Source organism: Cotesia typhae, unplaced genomic scaffold (genome assembly GCF_013202065.1).
Source record: "Cotesia typhae breed Kobodo isofemale line unplaced genomic scaffold, CoteBio_Ctyphae scaffold_152, whole genome shotgun sequence".
Lineage (NCBI taxonomy): Eukaryota > Metazoa > Arthropoda > Insecta > Hymenoptera > Braconidae > Cotesia > Cotesia typhae.
Genome location: NW_027423776.1, coordinates 6899980 through 6924452, shown reverse-complemented (window position 1 = coordinate 6924452; position 24473 = coordinate 6899980). Strand labels below are relative to the sequence as shown.

The 24473-nt window shown below is 31.0% G+C and overlaps 1 protein-coding gene across 1 annotated transcript in view; it reads left to right on the top strand.

Moving 5' to 3' along the window:
* Window positions 1-2577, top strand: part of LOC141535718 (uncharacterized) — a 34028-nt gene extending 31451 nt beyond the window's left edge. The window contains exon 7 of the mRNA XM_074255812.1: window positions 1569-2577. Within this exon, the coding sequence (XP_074111913.1) occupies window positions 1569-1992 (424 nt within the window). The 3' untranslated portion in view covers window positions 1993-2577. The remainder of the gene's footprint in view (window positions 1-1568) is intronic.
* The last annotated feature ends 21896 nt before the right edge of the window (window positions 2578-24473 follow it).

Genomic DNA, 24473 nt, shown 5'->3' with positions numbered 1-24473 from the left:
TAGATTCTGCGCACCGCTAACCCCGAGGTGGGTGGGCTCTATTATCACCATGGATTTGCCGGGGTGGATCTTAAATTTCGGCAATATCAAGTCGCTAATAAACAAACTTTACATTTTTTTTATTTTTCAAAATTATCTTTTCTTGGATTTTGTGGGATAAAGTTTTAGAATTTAAGTTGCAAGCAAAATATTGGAGATATGAAAAAATTATAAGAAACCTTTTTTGTAGGAAATTCATTTTTATACGGAAATAATATTTATCATTTTTATCATAAGTCATCATTAAATCAGAATTTGAATTTTAAAGTTATGAAATATTTTGGAGTAATTAAAAATTTTAGCTATCAAAATTATGAAAAAATTATTGAAGATACAGGAAAATCATAAAAAATTTTCTACAAAAAAAGTTCTCATCAATTTTTAAGTATCTCTTATCATTTAGCTAAGATTTTTAATTTAACATTTTGAAAAAGGTACGAAAAATTAAAAAAAATTTTTTTAATCAGTCAACTGACATAATTTTTTGTAATTATTTTTTTAAATTCATAAAAAGTACGATCCTATAAAAATTGAATTTTATCTAGCAATAAGTTGTACAAAGAAAGCAAGAATGAATATGTTATTGACTTAAAGAATACAAATCATAATTGTTAATTTATTTATTGTTTAATATAACGGAGCCAGCGTATCTATAATGATATCGAACTGTGTATCAATATATGCGGTACATAATACACATGTCGCCGTAATGGATACAATATGGATAGTATAATGTAGTGTGTACGATTGCGTTAATTACGAAGGCATACCCGCGGCGATTAACTTCAGCAGTCTACGGGAATAATAATTCGCCAGTCAGCGCGGACTGTACCTGCTGATGTGTTCTCGTCGATAGTAATCAACCGTGAAATCGATTCACAATCGGCATCGTGATTGACCCTAATTAAGCTTGCGGATATGTGCTAATCAACGAGAAAATCATTCATCATTACGTTTTTTACCTTAATTTAATCCTCTATGGAGATTTTTAAGAGGTTTGTTTATTAGCGTTTCCGGCAAATTTCGACATTTCTAAATTACCTATACTCTTTACTCTTTTTACAAGATGTTATTTATCAATGTAATTAACTGAATTGTTGGGTAATTGTCTTATCGCTTTTTTTCTTTTTGCGTAATTTATCTGGCTTTTAAGTTAATTTATTTAGGCAACCATCGATAAATTGTTTCAAAATAAAAATTAGTTTTTTAATTTCATTTTCTTGCAATTTTTTTATAAATTTAAATAATGATACAATTCCTCTCAACAATTTCTTTTATTGTAACTAATTCTAAATTTTTTTTTTCACTAAAAACTAATCATCCGTAAAAAGTTGCTAGTTCCTAGGTTACCGCTAGATGGCGAAGTGATTAAAATTTCTCACATGCAGAGTTGTCAGTTTAAAAATAAAAATTTCGTTCTTTGAATTATTTAAAAAAATTTTATTTTATTTTACAATTATTTTTAAAAAAATAATAAAAATTGTAACTAATTAAAAAGAAAACTAACGAATAAAATATTTTTGTTCCAGAGATCCGATGGAACTAATGGAGCAGCAATTAGTCCGTTGCGGAGTGCCTCCAGTGCGTCTGTACGAGCACCTCGCGCTAACCTCCCCTGGAGCGAGTGCTCTGAGTATCCAGCAGCAGCATCAACAGCAGCAGCAGCCACCCTCACAGCAGCACCACCAGCACGAGGGTCATCAGCATGCTCTAGCCTCCTGGCTGGCTCCCTCCGCAGCTCTGCTGTACGGCTCGCGCACCACCACATCTTCACCTTACCCGAACACACCCTCGTTCCCTTACCCACCTCTCTCCTGGTCCTGGCAGCCCTCGCCCGTGGCAATCATCTCCCGGCGATCATCTCCCTCGTCCGTCGGGGTCAGGTACGCGCCCTATCCAACCCCCACATCCACGCCACCGCCACATCGCGCACGCCCAAACACCCCCAATTAGCAATCCCCTTCCCCTTCATTCACCCCCACAATCGCTTCTACCTCCTACAGCTCTATGTTTTTTATCGTAATACCCACCTACGCCTTTTTTGTTATTTCTCTTTTCCATCTTATCCTCAGACGCCATTTTATAACACTTGAATTTTGACTTGTTGTTGATGAAATCCGTCGATAGATAGATTAGTAATTTATTTTTTATTGAATCTAATCGATATTGTCATTGATTATTCATTAAATTATTGTTATTGTGTAAATTTTAATTTGCGATTATTCAATTTTTGGAATATTTATCACCTTGTTATATTTATAAACCAAAGAAATAAAATATCGCGCATAATGTTGATTTTTATCTTATCTGATTAATTATTGTTACTTTCAATTATTAATTATTATTTTTATTGTAATGTGTATAATGTAGGTATATAGTGTACAGAGTACGTTAAAATTTATTTCAATATTTTGTTTTGTAAAATTCAGAAATACATCTGTAAATAATTTTGGTTTTAACTAATAACAGCGATGTCGCAATTCAATTTAAGGATATTGTGATAGTTTGTCCTATAAATATCATTATAAATGAATAAAAGAAAACTAGTGATTTAATATTAAAGCTTTGTTATTTTATTTATTTTCCCAAATTCCAGACTATTATCCTTGATCACAATTTTATAATAAAAATGAAAAATTTCAATACGACCATAAATGATCAATTTTTAATGGCTGTATATTTTGGTGTATACACGCCTCCAAAGTTTCTGTGAAATAATCTTGTTTTTGGCATTTTTCGGTAGAAAGATTAAAGTGACGAAAACTGAACTTGAATTTTACGTAAAAATTTAATTTTTTTGCTAAAAAAGTCCTGTGCATTAAAGCGCAATTAATCTAATGGATTTATATAATTTTTCGATTATATGTAGCGTTTGAAATCTCCGACAGAGGGCGAATGATCGTTAAATTTTCTCATTACAAGAGAGTACAGTAAAAAATTTTTATCGCAACTCTCGACTAGCTCATCTAATAGTAGTTTGTAAAACTTGTTTAAAAAATTACTGATGAAAATTAAGTTTTATTTCGTCTAAAATTTTATTGTCTGCAAAAAACTATTTTTATTTTTATATCATTAAACTTTCAACTTGCGGGTTAAGTACCGATAAATTTAAACTAATAAAAAATTTTTATTCTTATTCTTAATCATAAATTACGGGTCATAAATTTCTGCATCGAGAATGAAACAAATTGAGACACTATTTTCAATAGTAATAACTACTTTAAAAAAATAGTTTTACTTAAAAATTTACGTCGTAAAATTGAAAACTTTTCTTTTTCCAAAATAAAAATTTTTCATTTATTTTTTATCACTTATATGAATTCTTGATTAAAAAATCAGTATATTTAAATATAAATACTAAAAATCATAAATATCTTTTTATTTTGAAATTAATAATTAAAAATATGTACAATAATTTTTTATGCATAAAAAAAAAATAATAACAACAATAATGGTGAAAATGAATGAATAAAATTGTGAGGTATAATTTTTATTAATTAGATAAAATAAATTATCGGTTACAGGCAATAAAAATAAATCTAAATAAAGGTGTTTCGTTTAGGCTTCTTGGTTATTCTTTCTTATTGACCACAACCACAACTATTATATTGTATATTGTGTATATGTAATAGTAAGAAGTATATATATAATGTATAGCAGTAGAGTAGAGTATAGAAGTGTAAGGCAACCTGCAGTCGCCACCCAAGCTTCATCGCACCTCCAACTGCCGTGTAATTCTGTTATACCTATCTGAAATTAAATAAATTCATTTCACGGCCTGTCAGCGCGCAATTATTTTTAGACGCGGAACCATTTTAAAGTCAGCTCTCTTACCGTGACTAACACCGAGCCCTCTGGCCTGAACCCCGGGAGCACGTCCCAACTTAAAGGTATATAATGCTTTAACAATATATCCATATATATATATGTGAATATTATTTATTGTATATAAATATCTGTGGAAAAATAAATATCAAGAAAGAAACAGTAGAAACTACTCGATATAAAATTCAAATATAAAATATAAGAATTATAATCAAACTTTTATATTACTTTTTCGAGGAATAGAGGATTTTTATTTATGTTCGTTGTAAATTTGTTCAAGATTGTCATTTTGGTTGGATTGAGTGTTAATATTTGATTGAATCAATTTTAATAGATGGCTAGTATTCCCGGCCGCGGTAAAATTGATCTGAGTTAACAATTGTAGAAGATAAAAGTTAGAGAATTGTATTTTTAATGACGAGGTGTCTAGTCGCGTGTGAGGGAATTATTTATTTTAGATTGTATGGTAATATATCGACGTATTAATGAACATCAGTAAACTTTAAACCTAATTATAATTAGTTGTGTTGTTTTTGAATTAAATTTATATTAAGAGTTTATTTTATCAGATAATAAATATTTACAAATTTGAAATCGAGATAAAATATTCGACGTATTCGTTAGTAATTTGGCATTTGAAACTTTTTTAAGTTGGTAAAAATTTATTTTTGAGTAATAACTTTGTACTCGGATGTTTGACAGATTAAAATACATATTTATTATAATGAAAAAAAATTACAGATTTTCTTTGTATGCGAGTGTTTTTTTTCACTCCGGTACTATTGAGTGCACGGTAAAAAATTTCGTGTCATTGCATCAAAAAAAAATTTGCATTAATTATTGCAAAAATTTGCATTAATTTTACTGTGTGGACAATAGCGCGAAAGATTAAAGAGTATTTTTTTTTGTATATTATTTTAATCAATTTTATTATGGAAAATGAGATTATGAGGCGTACACTTTTTGATTTTTCAAACTTTGTAATATTTTTTTGTGTTAATTAAAGAGAATTTAAACAAAAAAGTGTTAAATTTACACACAAAAGTGTTAATTAAAAATAAATTTATACATAAAAGTATTAAATTTAAAACCCAAAAATTTTTTAATATAATAACAAAATTTTTTACAGTGTAATGGTAGTTGAAATTAACTCCGGATTTTTTACAGTGTAATGAAATATGAATATGATATAACAATAAATAAAGCTTAATATAACATAAGTGTACGGTACCAGTACCAAAGTGTAGATGATATGACGCTGGAGGATATCGGCGATTTGCCGGTGAGCACCGCTGGAGGCTTTTTTAAAGTTCCAGCATTGCAGAGGTAAGGAGTAGACTGTAGACTGGAACTGGAGACTGGATACGGATGGTACGGTTGATGGTACTCTTTTCTTGCTCCAACCCAAGCTTTTATTTCTGTCTCTTACTCGCTCTTTTTAGTGGATGGTTTGCGGCTCGCCGCAGATCATTCGTATCAACATAATTACAAGCTGCAGGAGCCGCCTCTCTGTTTCTCTCACCTCGCTCCACCCATCACAACATCGCACACGCTCATATATACGACATAACACGCTTCTTGCTATATTTTATATTTATATTTATATATATATCATATTAGTCGAATGGAGGCTGGGTGTTTACTGTTGTAAAAAATAATTTCGAAAAAATATTGTTTTTTTTAATTATCATTAACTTTATTCTATTCTAGATGGAGACTATTAAGAAGCGATTTTACGGAGAGAATGATAAGTTGATGCTAATGGGTATTAACAGTATGCTGAAGTTATGAAATATTGTGATTAAAGATTAATTACTGACGTGATAAAATAGTACTGAAAAGGGGGTTAATCGTGAAAGATGGAAGATGGAAGGTAATGGTTCATTAATGACTGTTTAATTATATACTTGTCCCATCATCGATGATTAATTTATTTAAAAATTTTTATTTTGTTTTTATGAACGTATTTATTCGTTTTTGATTATAAACGCAGCAAAAATTAATTTGTAATTTATAGAAATATTGATGTTAAAATTTTTTTATTTTTAAAATTTTAAGCTAATCCTATTTCATTTTACTACTTTATGTTATTATTGTATAAAATGTTTTTTTTTTTTTTTTGTAATAAAAATAAACATCCAGTTAAAGTTATGATGCATGAAATTCAGTAAAATACAATTTTCCTTGATTTTACAATGTTTAATTGGTCATATCTTTGAAACTACGCACTCTAGCGATATAAATGTAACGAAAAATTTTGTAGGAAATTAAATTTATTAAAAATTTTTTTGTTTGAATTTTTTCGATAAAACTAACCATTTTTTCAATGTTTCCAAAAATATAATTTGAAAGCTGATACAATTCATGCGAATGATTTATAAATATTCAATTGTTCATCTGTTAAAAATCACGTGCTTTAGAATTATAAAAGTAAAATCTAATTTTATAGGAAATTTCTATTATTATATTAAACATAATGTAAATTTTCTATTTAAATTATTTTTTTATCAAACGATTTGTTCTTTCAATATCTTTAAAAAATATCCGAAAAAATAAATTTTAAATACAATACTACCCACGAAAGTCCAATTAAAGTAAAATTGTTAGAAGTCCTTTTAAAGAGCGTCCAATTTATTATGAGCATACTAAATTTTTCCTTGGCCAATTATAACAATATCTCACAATAAGAATATTAAAAAAAAAAAACATATCAAGATACTTTAATTTGTAACATCTTCGTACTTATCCTGAATCCCCATCTTGGTCTTGGTCTTGGTCTTGATGGAACATGGAACTGTTTTAAGTATACGAGGTATAAGAATTATTCCCTTCACTCGATCATAAGCATGGTCCGCGCTTCAGCTAAAGGACCATGGCGAAACCAGTTTAAGTGGCTAAGTGTAGATGTAATTGATTTCCATTTTACGAGTTTAAGTTGAGGTAAGCCTCTACTCGCGCTTCAACATCCAAGAAGATGCACCCCGCCCCCGTTTAACATCTCAGGCTTCAGATCTTTTCCGTGCATTATTTATGTAAGCAACTAAACCTCTTTATCTAAAATTTAACATTTCACATTTCATACTTTTTTCAAAGAAGTTGAGCCTCTGGCTCTAAAAGCCTTTCTTTATCTGCTTTTCCGATTTTCTTTACACCCATTTCTTTAATAAAGTTTCATTTGTATTGGGATAATGCTAATACTAATGCGTGGGTTTGTTTTCAGGCTTCCACTTTTGGGCGGTCTCGAGTTGATGGGTGCAATTATTATATTTTCTTACGTTGTGGTTAAAAGGGTAGTTTTGCCGGTGAAAAATGTCGATGGGAGATGGGACGGATCCTGAGTCCTGAGTGAAATAATAAAAAAGGCTGTGGGAGGGCGAGGGTGAAATAATATTATGGGAAAAATGCTCTGTAATACATTTTTCAGCGATTACCCACGGTTTTAGTTTTAGGGATATGTAGGTTCATGTTTTAGGGCGAAGAGTTATGGTAAAGGGGTCAACTTTTTTTTTTTTATGTTAATGGAAGATGCGCTTTTTCAGTTTGAGGGTTTTGACGCTTTAAACAATAATTCGCTTAAAAAAAAATTTTTTTTTTTCAATGTGTTGTTACTTACACTAGCAAAAATTGGGAGTGAATTTTCACTCTTGCGACGCGGATTACCGGAGTAAAAAAATAAAATACTCCAAGTTCGAAATTTTTATTAGCTAAAACAAAGTTCATATCCAAAATTACTAACAAATATTTTCAATAATTTATCTTAGGTTTGAATTTATAAATAAGAATTATATTTTTTATAAAAATTTGAATTTTTTAACATTTAACCAAATTTTAGTAAAAATTATTTTTCGTCTTGAGCCTCGTTGACAAATATTAAACTAAATAACATTAAATTATTAAAATTACTCCGTTTAATTAAATAAAATCAATTACTTTTGTTGAAATTAATTTTTACACAGCAATTTTTGTGATTTCTTAGCAAATAAATTATTATAAAAAGAATTTATTGAAAAAATGCTATTTTTAAAAATTGATGTAATTTTTTTTTTAAATATTAGAATTTATTTATTATATAAAACTAAAAAAAAGTTTATATTAATTTTCAAAATCTCTAAATGTACATTTTGTAATTTTTAAACATTTAATTTTATTTAAAAATTTTTTAAAGTTTTTACCAAAAATTAATTTCATAAAAAAAAAAAAAATAAAGACTATTTGTCAAAATAAAATTGAAAATGTGATAAAATGTTATTTAAAGAGTGACATAAAATTTAGTAAAAGCGACTGTACACCCTCGTATAATGCAGGTACTTGGTACACTGGGTTAAATAAGTGCCCCGGAGTCTAAACTTGTATAGAATAGACGATATTAAATGCGTATGTGTTATATTTATACACAAATAAATATATACATATATTTACTGTTTTATACATATATATCACTGTTTTATGTATACATTACATAGATATAGAGAGTAAGTGAGTAAGAATAAACGTAAGAATGAGAGAACGTCGGGAATATGTAAATTAGAAAGCCCGTGTGAATGCGGAGATTTATGAGTTCCATACACATTTCTGGGCGCAATAAATATCAGTAAGTAGCAGTCAGTATATAGCACCAGTACCAACACCAGCAGTCAACCTCTTGGGACTTGGACTTGGAGATCGAGTCGTGAGTTGTGACTAACACCCCGTATACAGATACACCATCATAGTCAACCATCAAATCAACCTTCAGAGTTTTATTTTAAAGTTGAAGTTCAAAAAAAACTTCTGAGTCAATGTTTGCAACACAACAAAAATTAAAGAATTAAATCTTCATCGCTTCCATCAAAAACAGGATAAAAATAAGCTAGAAAAAATTCTATGGATTATAAATGAAAATTTATAAAAATATTTCAGGCTTACAATTTTTATTCCTTCAATAAAAAAAAAAAATTCAAACGCGATAAATAAATTAAACTTATGTTTAATTAATTGTTATATTGTTCAATAAATAAAGCAAAGTGTGTGAAGGTAACAAAAATTTTAATATAATGATTATAATAAAAATAATGAGCTCTGAGGTGGGGGCGGGATAATTCAAAAATGAGAATGTAGCGGATAAAACACGAAAAATAGTGGACGTAGTTGGTGGTGTGGATGATGATGATGCTGGTGGTGCAGTGGCGTTTCTGCAAGTAAAGCTTTTGCTGACTCGCCGTGGGTGGCTGCTTCTGGTGTCGCTTCTTGCATTCATTTCGCGCCTCGCATGCCTCCACTCACATATTACAGCCCATATGCATATATATCTCCAAGTAACTACGGTGTCACGAAGTGTGTACGTGAATTTCCAGTTCCACTAACGCATGTCAAATAAAACCTTGTGTGTGCATGTATGCATGTGTAGAGAATGTATGCGGTGAGATGGAATAAGATGAGGAGATATAAAGTGAATAATAAAATAAAAATGGTGGAGGATATATGGGTAAGTGTGTGTAGACTGTGAAATGCAGCCCAATTACGAGATGAAAATGCTGAAGAAACTCATCGCTCGGGTTATAGGAGACAAGTCGCAAATTTTTGGTGAAATTGAGTAATGTACGGTAGCTAGTGAGTGAAATACCGATGTGAGGATTTCTCTTAAGATGAATATATTTTATGGGAGCGTTGGGATTGTTTTTTTGTTTATGAGATTTTGAATTTCGTTGGAAGTAATTAAAAAATTGTTTTTTTTTCTTTGTGGATAATTGAAAATTTATAAATTTATTGTTTTTTATATGGAGGAATTTTATTGTATCATTTAAAAATTTTATTATGGAAATAAAAATTTTTAAACTAATATTTTGTTATTTTTATCACACTGATTGATGAAATGTTGAGAAAAATTTACTTTCCAAAATAATAAAAAATCATTTTTTTTTTATTTTGGAAAAAAAATTTTTTTATCGAAAAAAAAGTCCTAAAATCATTTCAAAAATTTATTATGCACCAATCATATTAATCATAAAACAAAAAACTCTATTTAATATTTATAACTTATTTACATTTCATTAAAACTATTTATAAAACATTCACCCCAACTTAAAACAAATAAAGCGAACAAAAGATTAACAACCCATAATACATATAATATATAACAAACCAAAGATTTGATTTTTTGACTACAATAAAAATAATTTGGCGTCAGCGTTCTCTAATGAGATCTATTGTCTCGCTCGGACCCCGAGAAAAATCTTTACCCACTAAATCTAAAATATAAAAACGGCTCACACCTCTTTAAAATATTCCGTAGAATTTGTGATTTGGGTAAATTTATCGTCTACTCATAACCGTGGGATGACACTTTTAATATTTTTTATTTTTCGGGCTTCTTGTGGACAAAAGAAACGCCTATGCATTTAGGGTCTACAATCTACAAATATATTTATAAATACATAAATATAATATATAATAATATATACAAAGTCAGAAATACAAAATATACAAACGAAATAATACGATTAACACGATAGACAGATTTATAGCTGCTTATGGGGATTTAAACTCAACAGGTTGAATCCCCAGGATTCCATATACATAATATAAGCCTCTCTGATACATATAGCTACTTAACTACCTTATGAAAATATATATTCACAATAAACATCACGGCCATTTTTAGATTTTTATTATTAAAATTTAAGTAAATTTCGTTACCTATAAAACCACTAACACCAATTGACACATAGATTTTCGACATTTTATGATGTCATAACTATGTCCAAAAAATTTTTCGGGTCATTAAATTTATCAATAAAATATATAATTGTCATAAAAGTCGATAAAATTCAGTGGCATCTTTACTACAACTTTTTTTTTTCAACAGAAAAAATTTTACTACCCAAAAAATAGAGATTCACTAAAAAATATTTTCAGTCATAAAAATTAAAAAATTCACTGATTTAAAATTTTTATCTTTGGTGGATTGATATTTGTTGAAGGTATAAATTTAACTTTCAAAAATTTTAATTTGACAAAGATTTTTGGATTTGAAAATTTTTTTAAATAAAACAATAAAAATTTTTATGTATCTTCGAAAAAAAAGATTGAATCTAAAATTTTTCAATGATGCAAATATTCATCAAAAATTAACTAACTCAAAAATGACCTCTCAATCATAAATTTTGATAAAAACAATCGTAGTAAAAAAAAAAAAAAAAAAAAAAAAAAGGATGGAGTTTATTATTTACAGGCTAAAGGCGCATCACAATGGCATTGCGGGTTTCCTCTTAAAGTTGAACAATATAAACAGGATTTATGGGTGAAACTTTCAACAAAACTGTCAATGCCTGACCATTACCCTCGAGCCAAAAAATAAATAGGACAGAGGACAGAGCAGCGCATCTTTTTCTTCTAAATACTTTTATTTGAATGGCTCTTTATCTTCGTTACAAAATTTACAAGTAACATACAATGTTACAAGAACTCGCACTAGGCACAAATATTTTCACCATAAATATAACTTTTTTATCTTCACGTCTATTTACTTGGGAACTGTTTACGGTCTTGTGACCTAATCCACCAACAACGTGCTATTTACTGTTTTATCTGGTAAAATCTATCTTTTTCTTTTCCTTGTCTTTCTCTTTTTTTTTGTGTCTCTGGGTCTAGGTCTAGGCCTAGGTCTGGGTTTAAGTCTACGTCTGGGACCAAATATTCAGTCAAAGTCCGGAGAAATATAAGTTACCTCAAGTTCTTCAATCATCCCTTGTTGACTAGTTCTCCGAAGGAATTAAATGTGTTATTGTTATTATGGTACAGTCCCCGAACTATGCAGTAAGAATTGAGGCTCTTTGATTTTGTTGTTGAGGGTACCTATCGACTCCACCCACGATCGTAGAACCTCTAAAATAAGTTTGACACGGGACACATTTTTTCACACGAACGTCTTAAATATATTTAGAGTGATTATCGTTCGAGTTAATCTTATAAATATTTGTTAAGTTTCTGGAACTAAACAGATAATGTTAATAATATTGATACTGGTAGTTTACTGGCCGAAGATGCTGCAGGTAGTAAAGCCGATCAGCCGATTTGGATTTTGAAAAAATCAATGTAAATAAATAACAAGTTATTTATGAATTTGTTTAGGCTTAAAATTTTTTGATTATTATTTTTATCATGAATTTTTTATTTGGAAATAATTAGTTATTATTTATGAGAATTTTTCAAGATTAAAATTTTTTTTTTTCATATTTTTAAATCATTTCTTTAGGTGAAAAAAAAAAAACTATAAAAATTTAAAGTGATATTTAGAAATTTTTGCAGTAAAGAAATCAGTCAAAATTTTAGTATAAAATTTAATAAGATAAAATTCTATATTTATCAGTTAATTAATTTTTACAATTAAATAATTAATATTGAATGCAAAATTTTTTGTTTAAAAACTTTTAATATTATATTTCAAATTCAAAATTTTTGCTCTAATCCATCAAATATTTTTTTTTGTCTACATTTCTTCCCAATTTTCATTGAACAAAATCTAATTCTCCTCATTTGTTTCATATCTTTACTCGACTAAACTAAAAATAATTTGTTTCCCTAATTTTAAATTTTTTCGCGTCTATTTAATATTCTAACGAAACAAACAATTCACAAAATTAATTATCTCATCTCTTCTCTGAACCAGACAGAAAACAACCTCCACGAAAATCCCATAAGTAACATTAATGACAACATTAAGATTTCCATCTCCTAATTAAGATAAATGCCAAAGATAACGTCGACAAGATTTATCGAAAGTCTTCTCTTTTCTCTTTTTTAAAAAAAAAACAAAGTCTAGCCTTGTCCCATATATCGATCCCACATTAGTCTTGTATTAGTAAAAATGCTCAAAATTTATCGTGTCGACGTTGCACCCTAAAATTCAACATTTCGTCAGTTCAAGTACAAGCAAACTCAGATGTACTAGCTGTAACTACTATACATAGTAGTTAAGTGCACCATAACCCGGGGAGTCGGCAATGTTGAATGTTGACTCGAGGCTGCGGTTAACGAGGACAAAAAATCACCCGTCGATTCGTCACGGGCATTTCTGTGAAACTTTAAAATCTTAGAGTAAAAATGTACACAGAGTTTAAAAAGTTAAAATAAAAATAACTTTTCTCTGCAATTTAATGGCCATATCCCAGAGGCCAAACACCTTTTCACTCTTATTGCCCCTCCTCGACACTTATTATTGTCCCTATTCATTTATAAATCGTTAACTTTTTTCTTTTTCTATTTATTCAAGTTCCCAGGGCAAAAGTGAGAGACAAAAGTTATCGGAAACTGTCAAATAGCTGCTATTGAAATAATTTTCTTCCGTCACTCAGAATAGTTTTGAGAACAATCTCTTGTTTACTTTAAGTCGAGCCCAGAGAATTTAAGAGACTGGACCAGTTGAATCAAGTTTTGAGTGAAAAATGATCTTTTCATGGACAACTTCATGGCGAATTATCGAATAATACAAGACATCCTCCTACTTTTGGTACTCTGGAGATTAAACTTTGAGTTTTACGGAAAATAGAAAAGTTTAGCTCTAAAATAATAACAAAAATAACATGCTTACAAGCAAAAGGATAAATATATATGTTGAGTCGTACCATACATCAGATGTAAGTATAATAGGATGTGTATTTATTTTGAAGGGAACTCTTACACGGCAATCATGACTTTTAAATTGTAGACAATGGACAATGGTGACTATTGACAATTGACTGGTGACACACGCGGAGGCGTGGCGGTTTTTCTGACCGATTTTCCGCGATTGCTGTGTCAATGGAGCTGTGATTTCCGTCGGGAATAAACATCGTCCATTCAACATATTTTTGGTATAAACTTATCGGTGACGAATGTTCTTAACGGCTTCCTGGAGAGCTTGCTAATGCTTTCTTTTCATAGTCATCATGATAAACATAAATATTTGAAGTTTTTGCACTTGGGAGGATGATTCTCGTGGTTTTTACTGGTAAGGTGGACTTCTACCAGTGAGGTAAAGTGATTTTCGTTAAGCTGAATATTGTAATCAAGGACAAAAGTATTTATTTATTTGTGGTAGAGTAATCGATGGTCGTTGTGGGAAATGGAATATTTTGAGGTGAATTTATGAATTGTAGGGTAAATATTTTTATTGTATGGTTTAAAAAAAGTATTTTGTGAATGACTTAATAAAAATTATTGTGGTAAAAAATTGTAAAAAATTTGGGAAGTAGATGATTTTTTATTTTTTAATTTTTTTAAAGTAAAATTTACTCCAAGTATAATTTCTTCATATTAACAAAAAAAAAAAAAAAAAATCAAAAATGATTTTTTGTTTTTATTGAATAATAATAAAAAAATTATTATTCATTTAAATATGAAAAACAATGTATTTAAAAATTAAAAAAATTAATATAATAAATTTTAATATTAAAAATAAAAATGTGTAAATATTTTTTTTTTTTATTATAAAAATTTCTTAAGTGAAGTTTCAATAAGTCAAGACAATTACAATTTTTTTCTAATCTAATTTCATATTACATGTTTAGGAAAACTTTAGAAAAGCCTTTTTTTCTGTTACAGAAAAATGTATCCCAATAATGAGTTAATAAACAATAATTAATTGCCGTAAAAAAAGTTTTATTTTTTAGTTCTTTCAAAGTAAGGTCAAGGATAAAAAGATTTTTTTCCTTGAAAATCATGGTGGGTCCTAAAGAATTTATGTATGTATTCAAAACCGTCCTTGGACATACTGCCCTATAATTTGTTACTGAAATATCGATTATTGAAGACAAAAGTCATTTTTCATTCAACCTTCAATATTTCAACAACCATCAATATCAATAGTCCTATACAGAATTATTCAAAGAAAATTTAAGCTGAATAAACATACTAGCATCTACATTTACAGTCAAAAATTTTTTCCTGGTATGTAGATAATTGTAAAAAATTTTTTTTTACATAAAACTTCAACTAAACTGAAAATTACAAATTTCTTCTTCAGAAAATCTTAAAAGTAAAAATTTAAAGCATATATAACAGATAATAAAATAAAAGCTTCAGGTTGAGTTTCATAATTAAATTTTTCATCGCAAAAATTATTTTATAGTCAGTCAAATTTTTACAAAGATATTTTTTACTAGCACCCCGGCTTCGCAAGGGTATTTAATAAAAGTAGGAGTTTTAGTAAGTATCTCTAATTTTTTTGAAAGTGTAATAAAGCCTATGTCAGCCGGGGATAATGTAGCTTCCCAACAGTGAAAGAATTTTTCAAATCGGTTCAGTAGTTTCGAAGCCTATTCAATGCAAACAAACAAATAAACAAACAATCAAATCTTTCCTCTTTATAAAATTAGTAAAGATAAGAAATTAAATTTTTTTTTAATTATTAACTGTTACATGATGATATTAAATAAGGTTTTATTATTTTTATTTAACTCACACAAGAGCACTTCGCATCACAAAATAATAACGAAAAATCTATTGTATTATTTAATAATATTAAAAATAAAATAATTAAATATTAAAGTATAGCATTAAAAAGATGTCCCCGAGGACTGAGAACAACGTGTATTTATATATATATATATATATATATATATATATATATATATATATATATATATATATATATATATATATATACAGAAAGGTTCAGCTAAACTGGGTGTAGTAGTATATAAGTACAAGGGAATAAAGCAAGGCGGTTTACGGTGGCGCGAACGCAAGCAAGAAGTGTAGTAATGCCGGCGGGCAGGCGGCAGACTATTACCACTGCATGAATATGAATGAGAGCCAGAGTAAAGGAAGACAACTCTACGAAGACGACGACGAGTGCAAGAACAAGAATAACAATAAAAGTAAGACCAAGAAGGAAGAGCCTGAGCCAAATGTACAAAGAAACAGTAGTAAAAGTAACAAAGACAGTAAATCTAAAAGCTTTCGCCTTTTTTACCTCTGCGCAACAAGGAAACTGTCAAGTTCGGTTTGAAAGACCAGCAATATGGATGCGACCGAGCAGAGGGTACGCTGTAAGGTACATATAAGAGGGATGAGGTATGAGTTTGCGAATAACCGTGTAGATAAAAGAGAGAACGATACTCCACTCGGCAGACCAGCATTCAATTAGTCGCCTAGTAATTAGCCGGGAAATCTTTAGCTTTGTCGGCAAAGTATTTTTTTAGCCACTCTCTCCCTCGATCTTCGCTGCTTATTCAAGACTTCTGTACCCTGTGGATTATGCAGTACACCCTTTTACATTCTACACTTAACATCCACCATATATTTATTTGTACATTTATATTCTTACATTTCAGTAGTAAAAAAAAAAAAATGATTAAAAAATAATAATATGTTGTGAAAAATAGGAAATAAATTTTCACTTCCGTTATTCGGAAATTATTAAATTATAAAAAAAAATACCTTCAACTTTTAGTTTGTAAATATTACTTATATTTTTTATAAAAATTTGACTTTGAAATATTAAAGGAAATTTTTATAAAAATTTTATCATTATTATTTTATTCATTGAATATACAGTATATTAGTGAATTAACCCGTGTACCTATGGATTACATCGTAAATTGATTATTCTCCGCGTTGATATAATATTATACGCATCCGAGGCAATATGCAATTTAGCCTGACGAGATAATTATTTATTTTTATTTTTGAATGAAGCATGATACCGGGTTTTATTACTTTATTTAACATTCTTGATTATTATTCCGGAATAATAATTTGTCGTGCGCGTGGAGTGCATCCATTCTACATGATACTCTTTTCACTAAGCCTCACCTCAGCTTGGCATGGTACGCATTACCTTGTCTCAACTTTTAAAATAAAAATAAATATATCCATCTGAGTAAAATGAGTTAATTAACATGACAAAGTGACAAGTAACTAAGTACGGGGTGTGTTACTCTGCTGGGTGGTCCTCCTTTGCATCGATAACCGAGAACCGGGAATTTAGTATTTTATTTAAAGAGTATCGTTTATTTTTGTATTTTTAGAAATTCTGGGTCTAGTGAATGGAAGGGCGTTTCTATTTAAGGGGAAATTAATGGATAGAGAGATTGAGATTTTCTAAAATGCCTGCGGTGCAGAGTTACACTGACACTTTATCGAGTCAATATACATTTATGTTTGTCTGTGTCCGTAAATGAAGCTACCCTAGATGGCACAAATGCTACAAAACCACTACAGTTGTAAATCAGTGGGTAAGGGCTGCTAAATAGCAACTGGAGCGCTCTCTAGTGAGGCGTGTCCACGCCCGTGTGGTCTACTATCCTCACTCTTGTTCCTTTTTATTTTATAAAAACATCTAATGCTCAATTCCTGCCCTCAAGCTTCACTTCGCTTCAGTTTTTTACATCCGGATCACTTTTTCTCACTTCCGACTAAAAGGATCAGGAGGTACACTATCAAAATTTCCTGCCATGAGCCTGACTAATTTTTTGATAACCGTAACTTCCGAAAAGAAATTAACTGTGTCAACATATGTCCAACTTTCCTCGAGCGGTTTTTTTGTACCATGTTTTGTTACCTTCTTCATTTTTTAGGAGTTTTTAGAAAGTGAAAGTTAAAACTTTCGGTCAAATGTATACACATTTTCTTTTTGTATTTTACCACATTTAAAAAAAAACTTTAAAGTAATAAAATAAAAATAAAAATTTAGAATTCTTCATTTTGCCACAAGTTGTTCTATTAGAACTCCAAAATTTTATCACAATTATATAAAAGTCAGTCAGATGTTTCTATCCTAAAATTTATATCCCAATTCACTCAATAATCTCCAAAATTCCTAAAACTCCTAAATAAGCAGTCATTAGGGGAAACAACAGAGCCCCTAACGACCAAAACTGTCTCAATTCATAACCGCAGATGCGTGAGTAATTTCCTCCGATTATCATGTTATATATATTAGCAATATCTCGAGGGGTTGTGGTGTTTCCCATGACTTTTACCGCGGATTACCCAAGAGCCAAACCAATCGAAACCTTTTCCCGATTTGTGTGGAACCTGATACCCATAAGAAGGGTCCTGTAAATCAAGATATATGACATTGGAGGGTGGCCAGTTGTACTTACATCAATATCTGTTCCACACTGAAAACTTTCTAGTATTAGTGTATCCAATCGGCAAAACTCGTCTTTTCCAGTTATTTTATTTTACTTCTACCGTCTCAAATACAGCTACCCTTTCTCCGTCTCGCCCCATCACGACTCACTAATAAATATCAGGATCCATTTCTCCACGTTGACTCCTCTGTACACTTCTGAACATAATACTGATATGATGCGATACAGAAAAATGATCCACAGGCACGTGCTGCTCATCCCCAGATGACACCGTTTTTATTGGCATACTCTGGGTTCGCTAGACCCAATCATAGAGGCCACGCTCATGCTCAGCCTCGCCTCATTTTTTATTATTTTATTGCGAAATTTCCATTGTCTTTGCTTACAATTCGAGTTTTTGCAGCAGGTGGATCAACAAAAAAAAAAAAAAAAAAAAAAAAATTGTACATTTCACAATATATTTGATTTGATTCTTATTCTTATTGTTTCAGTTATACGAACAAGGTAAAAGAGAATAAGAAATAGCCGAGGAACGAAGAGCACGAATCCGTTGAATCAACAAAATGCTTTTCCATATCCGCGTATAACCACAGCAGTGCATATTTCACCGAGGGGATGAGTAAATTGATGTTCTTGTTCCCGTTCCGCGTATTCGGATCCTCTTCTATTCCTATTTCTCTACTCTCTAGCCTGGGTGGGCTGCAAACTACAGAACGTAGAAGCGCTAACGTTGAAGTTGAAATACACCCCAGACTATTACTATGTATTAGTACCAAATAGAGGGTGAGGGCATTCCGGACTCCGGTTGGTGCAATAGCCAAAGAGGGCCATTTCCATCGAACCGTGTACCTCCGTCCATAATTCCGTGAGTTTGTCCGCTCATCTTGCATGCTTACCCCTACAATCTTTATCTCCGTCTTTATCTCATGGTACATTTTAAACTAAGCGCTGTGCATCAGATTGTCCTGATGGTGAACTTTAGTCGAGCGTATCATATCCCCTATTTAGATTTAGATCAACCCACCAAATACTGTACACTCTCGAAAAGTTTACCCCAGCTTGCAGCGAAATACATAACTAGAAATGTATGATTATTAAATACATCAGGCAATTCGGAGCTTAAAATCACGATGGATACAATCGAGAGAAGCTTGGGTCAAGATACTGAGTGGACGCAACATTTCGAGTCCCTGAAGACTGGCTTCCAAATCTATCGAGCTCCCTCGTCGGCTACTTTACCGAATTATTTATTTAACTGCGGAGGTCTAAGTGAGTTTGGTCGTAAACCATCAAATCTTTGGACACCGTTTTGTATCATTTATTAACGCCTCAATGAATTTAGTGCTAGTTGCGTTACATGGATGGTCGTTTGTAAATGATTTTTGTTATTAAGGGTGTTGGTTTTTAGATTGATGTCTTGGTGGAATGGATGAGTGATTTTGAGTGGACTTAGTCAATTTTGATGGAACTTATATTTGGACAGACTGTTTTATGACAAAAATAAGTAGGAGGGAAGCATTAATTTTTAGATTATTTGATAAATAGGAAAATTTAATTGAGAAAAATTGAAATTTTGCATACAAAATTATTACGAGTTAATATCTGTGGACATATTTTTTATTTTTAATATTTCAATTATTTATAAAAATTCAAAAATTACCGGCTGTTTATAAAACATAGAATTTTTGAGAGTGAGAAAAAATTTAGAATTTTTTCAAGCCCGGTGTAAGCCTTAAATAAATAAAATTCCTCAAGAACTTATAGTCCTTAAATTATCAATACTGAACAAATCATTCGAAAAAAAAAAATTTCTGGTTTTATATCTTCAGAACAGTTTTCATTTGAATGAAGATCAAAATCAACATGGCATTATTCGTCGTATTTAAATCGTCACAAACAGCCCTTAAAAGCTTTAAATAAAATTTTAAAATTTCTTGACTTGCAAAACATAACTCTCATCCCCAAGTTTCTTTAACAGGCCAATAAATTTGCCGAAATGTACACAGGAGCGGTAATTCCGAGCGAGTTTTAAATGATTTGGATGAGCCGACAGATGGCTTTCTGTCCAGGCACCTTGATTTGTGGTTAAGCATTTTTTAAGCCCATTTGGCCGGTTGTCTATAATTTCGGCGGCTATCCTATCCTTTATTTCTTCTTCTTCTTCTTCTTCATCCTTCCCTCTTCTTCTTCTTTATCCCAACCCAAATGGCCACCTTATTGTCTTTATCCTTTTCGAGGGATTCTTCGCGTGTTATTTCCCAGTTCTGCCTTATGTTTATTTTCTTAACGGCCAAAATAATAAGCCCGTCTCCGTCTTGGTATCCATAACTCGAAACTTGAATTCGTTCTGTAACGGACAAATTAATGGTAACATACAATACAATGGCTCCACATAAATATATAAATTACCTGTACTTAGCTACTTAGTCACCTGTGGTACCAGTAATGGCCCTTCTGTCTTTTTGCAGCTCATCACGCGATTTCTTTCCCAAAAATTTGTACTTAACAATACCCACATATTCAATCATTCGCGTTGTTTTCAATTCCACTGTTATTTGTTGGTTCTTTATTGTCACGGACGCGTGCCTAGGGCAACCAAATTGCCTCAATTCGAAGACTCGAGAAAGAAGCTTAAGGAGATTCTTGTTATGGACACAACAAATTTTAGTCTCCTACACAATACAAAACCTTATATCATTATCTACAATAGCATCGTCATTGTGTCCAAACTTCATATCTTGTACAAATTAGAATACTTATAGGCATACCTTTTTGGCGGTGGAACGAAGCTAGCTTTGCCAATTGTTTGGATCATTAAATTAGTGGTCTAGAAAGTCAAAGTGTCTTTTGTAATCTGATCTGTGAGACTGTATTCAATTCTTCTTGATCTGCGAATAACAAATTACGAATGAGAATTGGGAATGGAGAATGTTATTTAATTCCGAAGTAACGTAATTTAGTTGTAATTTAGTTGATGGTGGTGTAAATTAGTTTGAGATATACAATTGGGGAAATTGTAGTGTTATCGACACGCGTATGGACAAACGAGAGAATTGTATCGAGTTACTACACGTTTCATCGAACAAAGTGGAGTCAAGTGTTGCTTGTTATCCCGCAGTGTCACACCCTGAGGCACAAACATTTTCGTTTTACCCTTATGGGTCACGTGCCACGCTCGGAAACCCAGATTAGTATTTATACTACACCAGAACTACGTATACTGTGTATATATATGCATTAAACCCGGATTAGCCCAAAGAAAATCAACAGCTGGCGTAAAATAGATCCTGCAATGTGCAATTGTATTGCTTTTTTAATACTCATGCCTTTTTTTATTGTTAATCAAGTGACTGAGTTAATTCTCCGAGTAATTTTGGAAATGCTTTCACTCAAATTAAATTATTATTATTTTTTACCTTTGACTTGAGGATTTTCGATACAAAAAATTTATGCAGTCTTAAATCGATAATAAATTTGAAACTCATCTTAAAATAAGCTTTGAAAATTTGAATTAAAAGGTAGAAAACAACATACTAAGGTGTATTCAAAATAAATGACGATACTGACTCATTTAGGGGTTTTGTCTCGAAAAAATCATCAGATTAGAAATATTTTTTTTTCCAGAGCTTCAACAAAACGCCTTCTCCGAAAAAATGAATTTAGAAGAGGAAAAAATGGGCTGTGAGTAATGGGACGGTATCAATCTTAGATATTACATTGTTTTCTTCAAGAGTCGACACATCGGTCAAAAATTTAAGGTCACTCGGATTTTTTCTTTATTCAGTAAATAGATTCAGGGCGTGTTACTAATCCGTCTTGCGGGACTAATTAGCTCGAAAATTTAATTTTGATTTATTTTTAATCTTCTTTGTTGAATCAAAACTTTTTTAAATTGAATATTTTTATGCTTTTTAACCAGCTGTTGCATTAAAAATATTTTTATTTATTTTCTGAGGAGTATAAATTTCCATTAAACCGTTGTTGTAAAATTTCCGAGATCTCCGTCGCCAGTTGGAATAATTGGGCGCAAAAAAAAAAAAAAAAAAAAATTAACCAGCTCGAAAAAGACGCAGCAGGAAATATGATTAAACAAAAAAAGGGATAATTTAGTTTTCTCTCGAAAAGAAATCGTGATATAATTATTTTATTTATGAAAGCAGCCATTAACCTCACGCGTGTCATTTGGGACGCATACCATCTGTTGGACAATTCGCGAGAGGCGTATGTCAGCATACGTAAAATTTAAAGTTATATGTAGCAGCAATACAAGTACTATACGTATACAGTTTATATAGTTCTATACCAGACGATCGATTCCCGTCGCGTTTCGCGAATTACCGTTTTCTCCCGGGCACAATCGTCATGGGCGTACATTCCGTATACCCACATGCACCGTCAGTAGATTAACACGCGTGCGCAAGATGAAAGATGAAAGAGGAAAGAGAAAGAGGAAGAGGAAGAGGAAGAGGAAGAGGAAGAGGAAGAGGAGTAACACCAGTTACAGCCAAGCCAGATACCAGCAACCAGCCTGACTCCCCGTTTTCATGTAACAGCCATTGCATCCCATCCTCATCAACATACTCCTAAAGACCCCCCACCCAAATTGCACTGGATCCAAAACTGCCAATTATGCCGTAAATATACTTGCCAAAATTCAGCACGCTATTTTGTCACCAGCATGTCCCGTAATTTTTATTTTCCGTCTCCAACATGTCAATGTCATCTGGGTAAAGACTTAAGTATACGCTTTTATTCGATAAATACAAATTTTAATGGTTAATAATTAAGGTTTAAACCGGATAAATGTGAGCCTCTGAAATGAAACTACCTGCAAATTAATTTTTTTTATGAGGGCAATAAGACTACCTTGAAATGTTTTGGGTAATATTTTTTCAATAAAAAAAATTGTTTTGAAGGGTTTAGACGAAAGTGAGTAATATAATTTTTTTTATGAAGAAATTATTTAGAAAAAAATGATAATTCTTAAGAAAAAAACTTGTGCCAAAAAATCATTTTAAAGAATTTAAATTTCATGATCGAAGTAAAATTGATTGAAACGAAGGAAAGTTTTTTTAATCAAGAAATTTCTTTTTTTCTTGAATCAATTGAATTTTTTTATCAATGTAGTCTTTTTGACTCAAATTTTTCATTTTGCTCTAATTTAAAATATTCTTTCATCTAAAAGATGAAACTTAATTAAAGATAAAAAATTTTGAACCAAAAATATTTTTTTGAAAATTAATCATTCTTAATCAACTAGAAAAATCATTGACCTAAGAAATTTTTAAGTTCAAAATTGTATTTTCAACAAATAATCACAAAAAATTTAATTAAAAAAAACGGGTAATCTTGATCCAACTCAATTTTTTGCGTTAAAAATTTCCCATAGCCGACATGCCATACCAAATTAATAAACCTTCTATCCACAAATAGAAGCTAAATTTGGCATCGCATTAAAAAACAGATAACTTTAGTAAGTAGGGGTGACTATTATAGAGATAACCGGGGTGACAAGGCGCATCTCTTTTAGACAAATTGTTAGGGCCGTGTCGGTTTGTCCTCCCCAATACACACATGAACACAATACATATAAATAAATATACATATAGGATAAAATGGGTGTAGATAGGGAGGTTATAGGAAGCGTAGCGTTTTGTCCGTTGACGACAGAACTCCACGACTGCGACGACGACAACCATACCAATGACTACAGTATATTCCAGTACGGAAGAGATGTTTAACCCGCCTCCCTCGTTACGTTACATTACATTTATCTTAAAATGGTTATCCCTGACGACCCTTACCCTTAACTCGATGTAACAACCTATGTATTAGTCGCACCACTATTCTCTGTTATATAATACACAGCATAGTATAAATGAAAGAGAGATAGCCTCGAGTATGGATAATGATTGTTGTTATTATTGCTGGCGGTAGCGCGGGCGCGGAAGATTCTCTCACTTTCTATCCGCTATCTCTATGGCAACCCCTCGTTGTCGTTCTTGTATTTATACATTTGGATGTTCTGTGTTGTATGTTGCACAACAGGACCAAAGAGAATCTACGAACCTATATCGGCGAGAGTAAGAGAGTCGAGCACGTGCCGGCCTTTTCCCACACGTCCTCAAAAACAGAGACAGATATTCGAGGGTTGAAGGTGACACGCGGCTCTAAATTCGCAACACCCACGTTACTAACTACCTATATATCTATATAAATGTATATATGTATATACATTTAGATGCTGGGTATGTTATATCGATTTTATGTGCAGACAGTAAAATTTTATTTTTTATGCCTGGTTAGAGACTCAATTAATTTTTTTGCAGTATTTTAGTGATAAATTTTAGTGAGAAAATTTATCGTGGAATTTATAGACGAAATTGAGTAATTTATGGTTACTAATTTTTAACGATTTGGAAAACTTGGCGTGTAAGGTGATTTTTTGAAAATTGATGAAGATAGAAAAATTTTATACAAATTTTTAAAGAAAGAAATGTGAAAAAATTTTTTTCAATGTTTCTTGCTCTAAAAAAAAAAAAAAAATTAGGT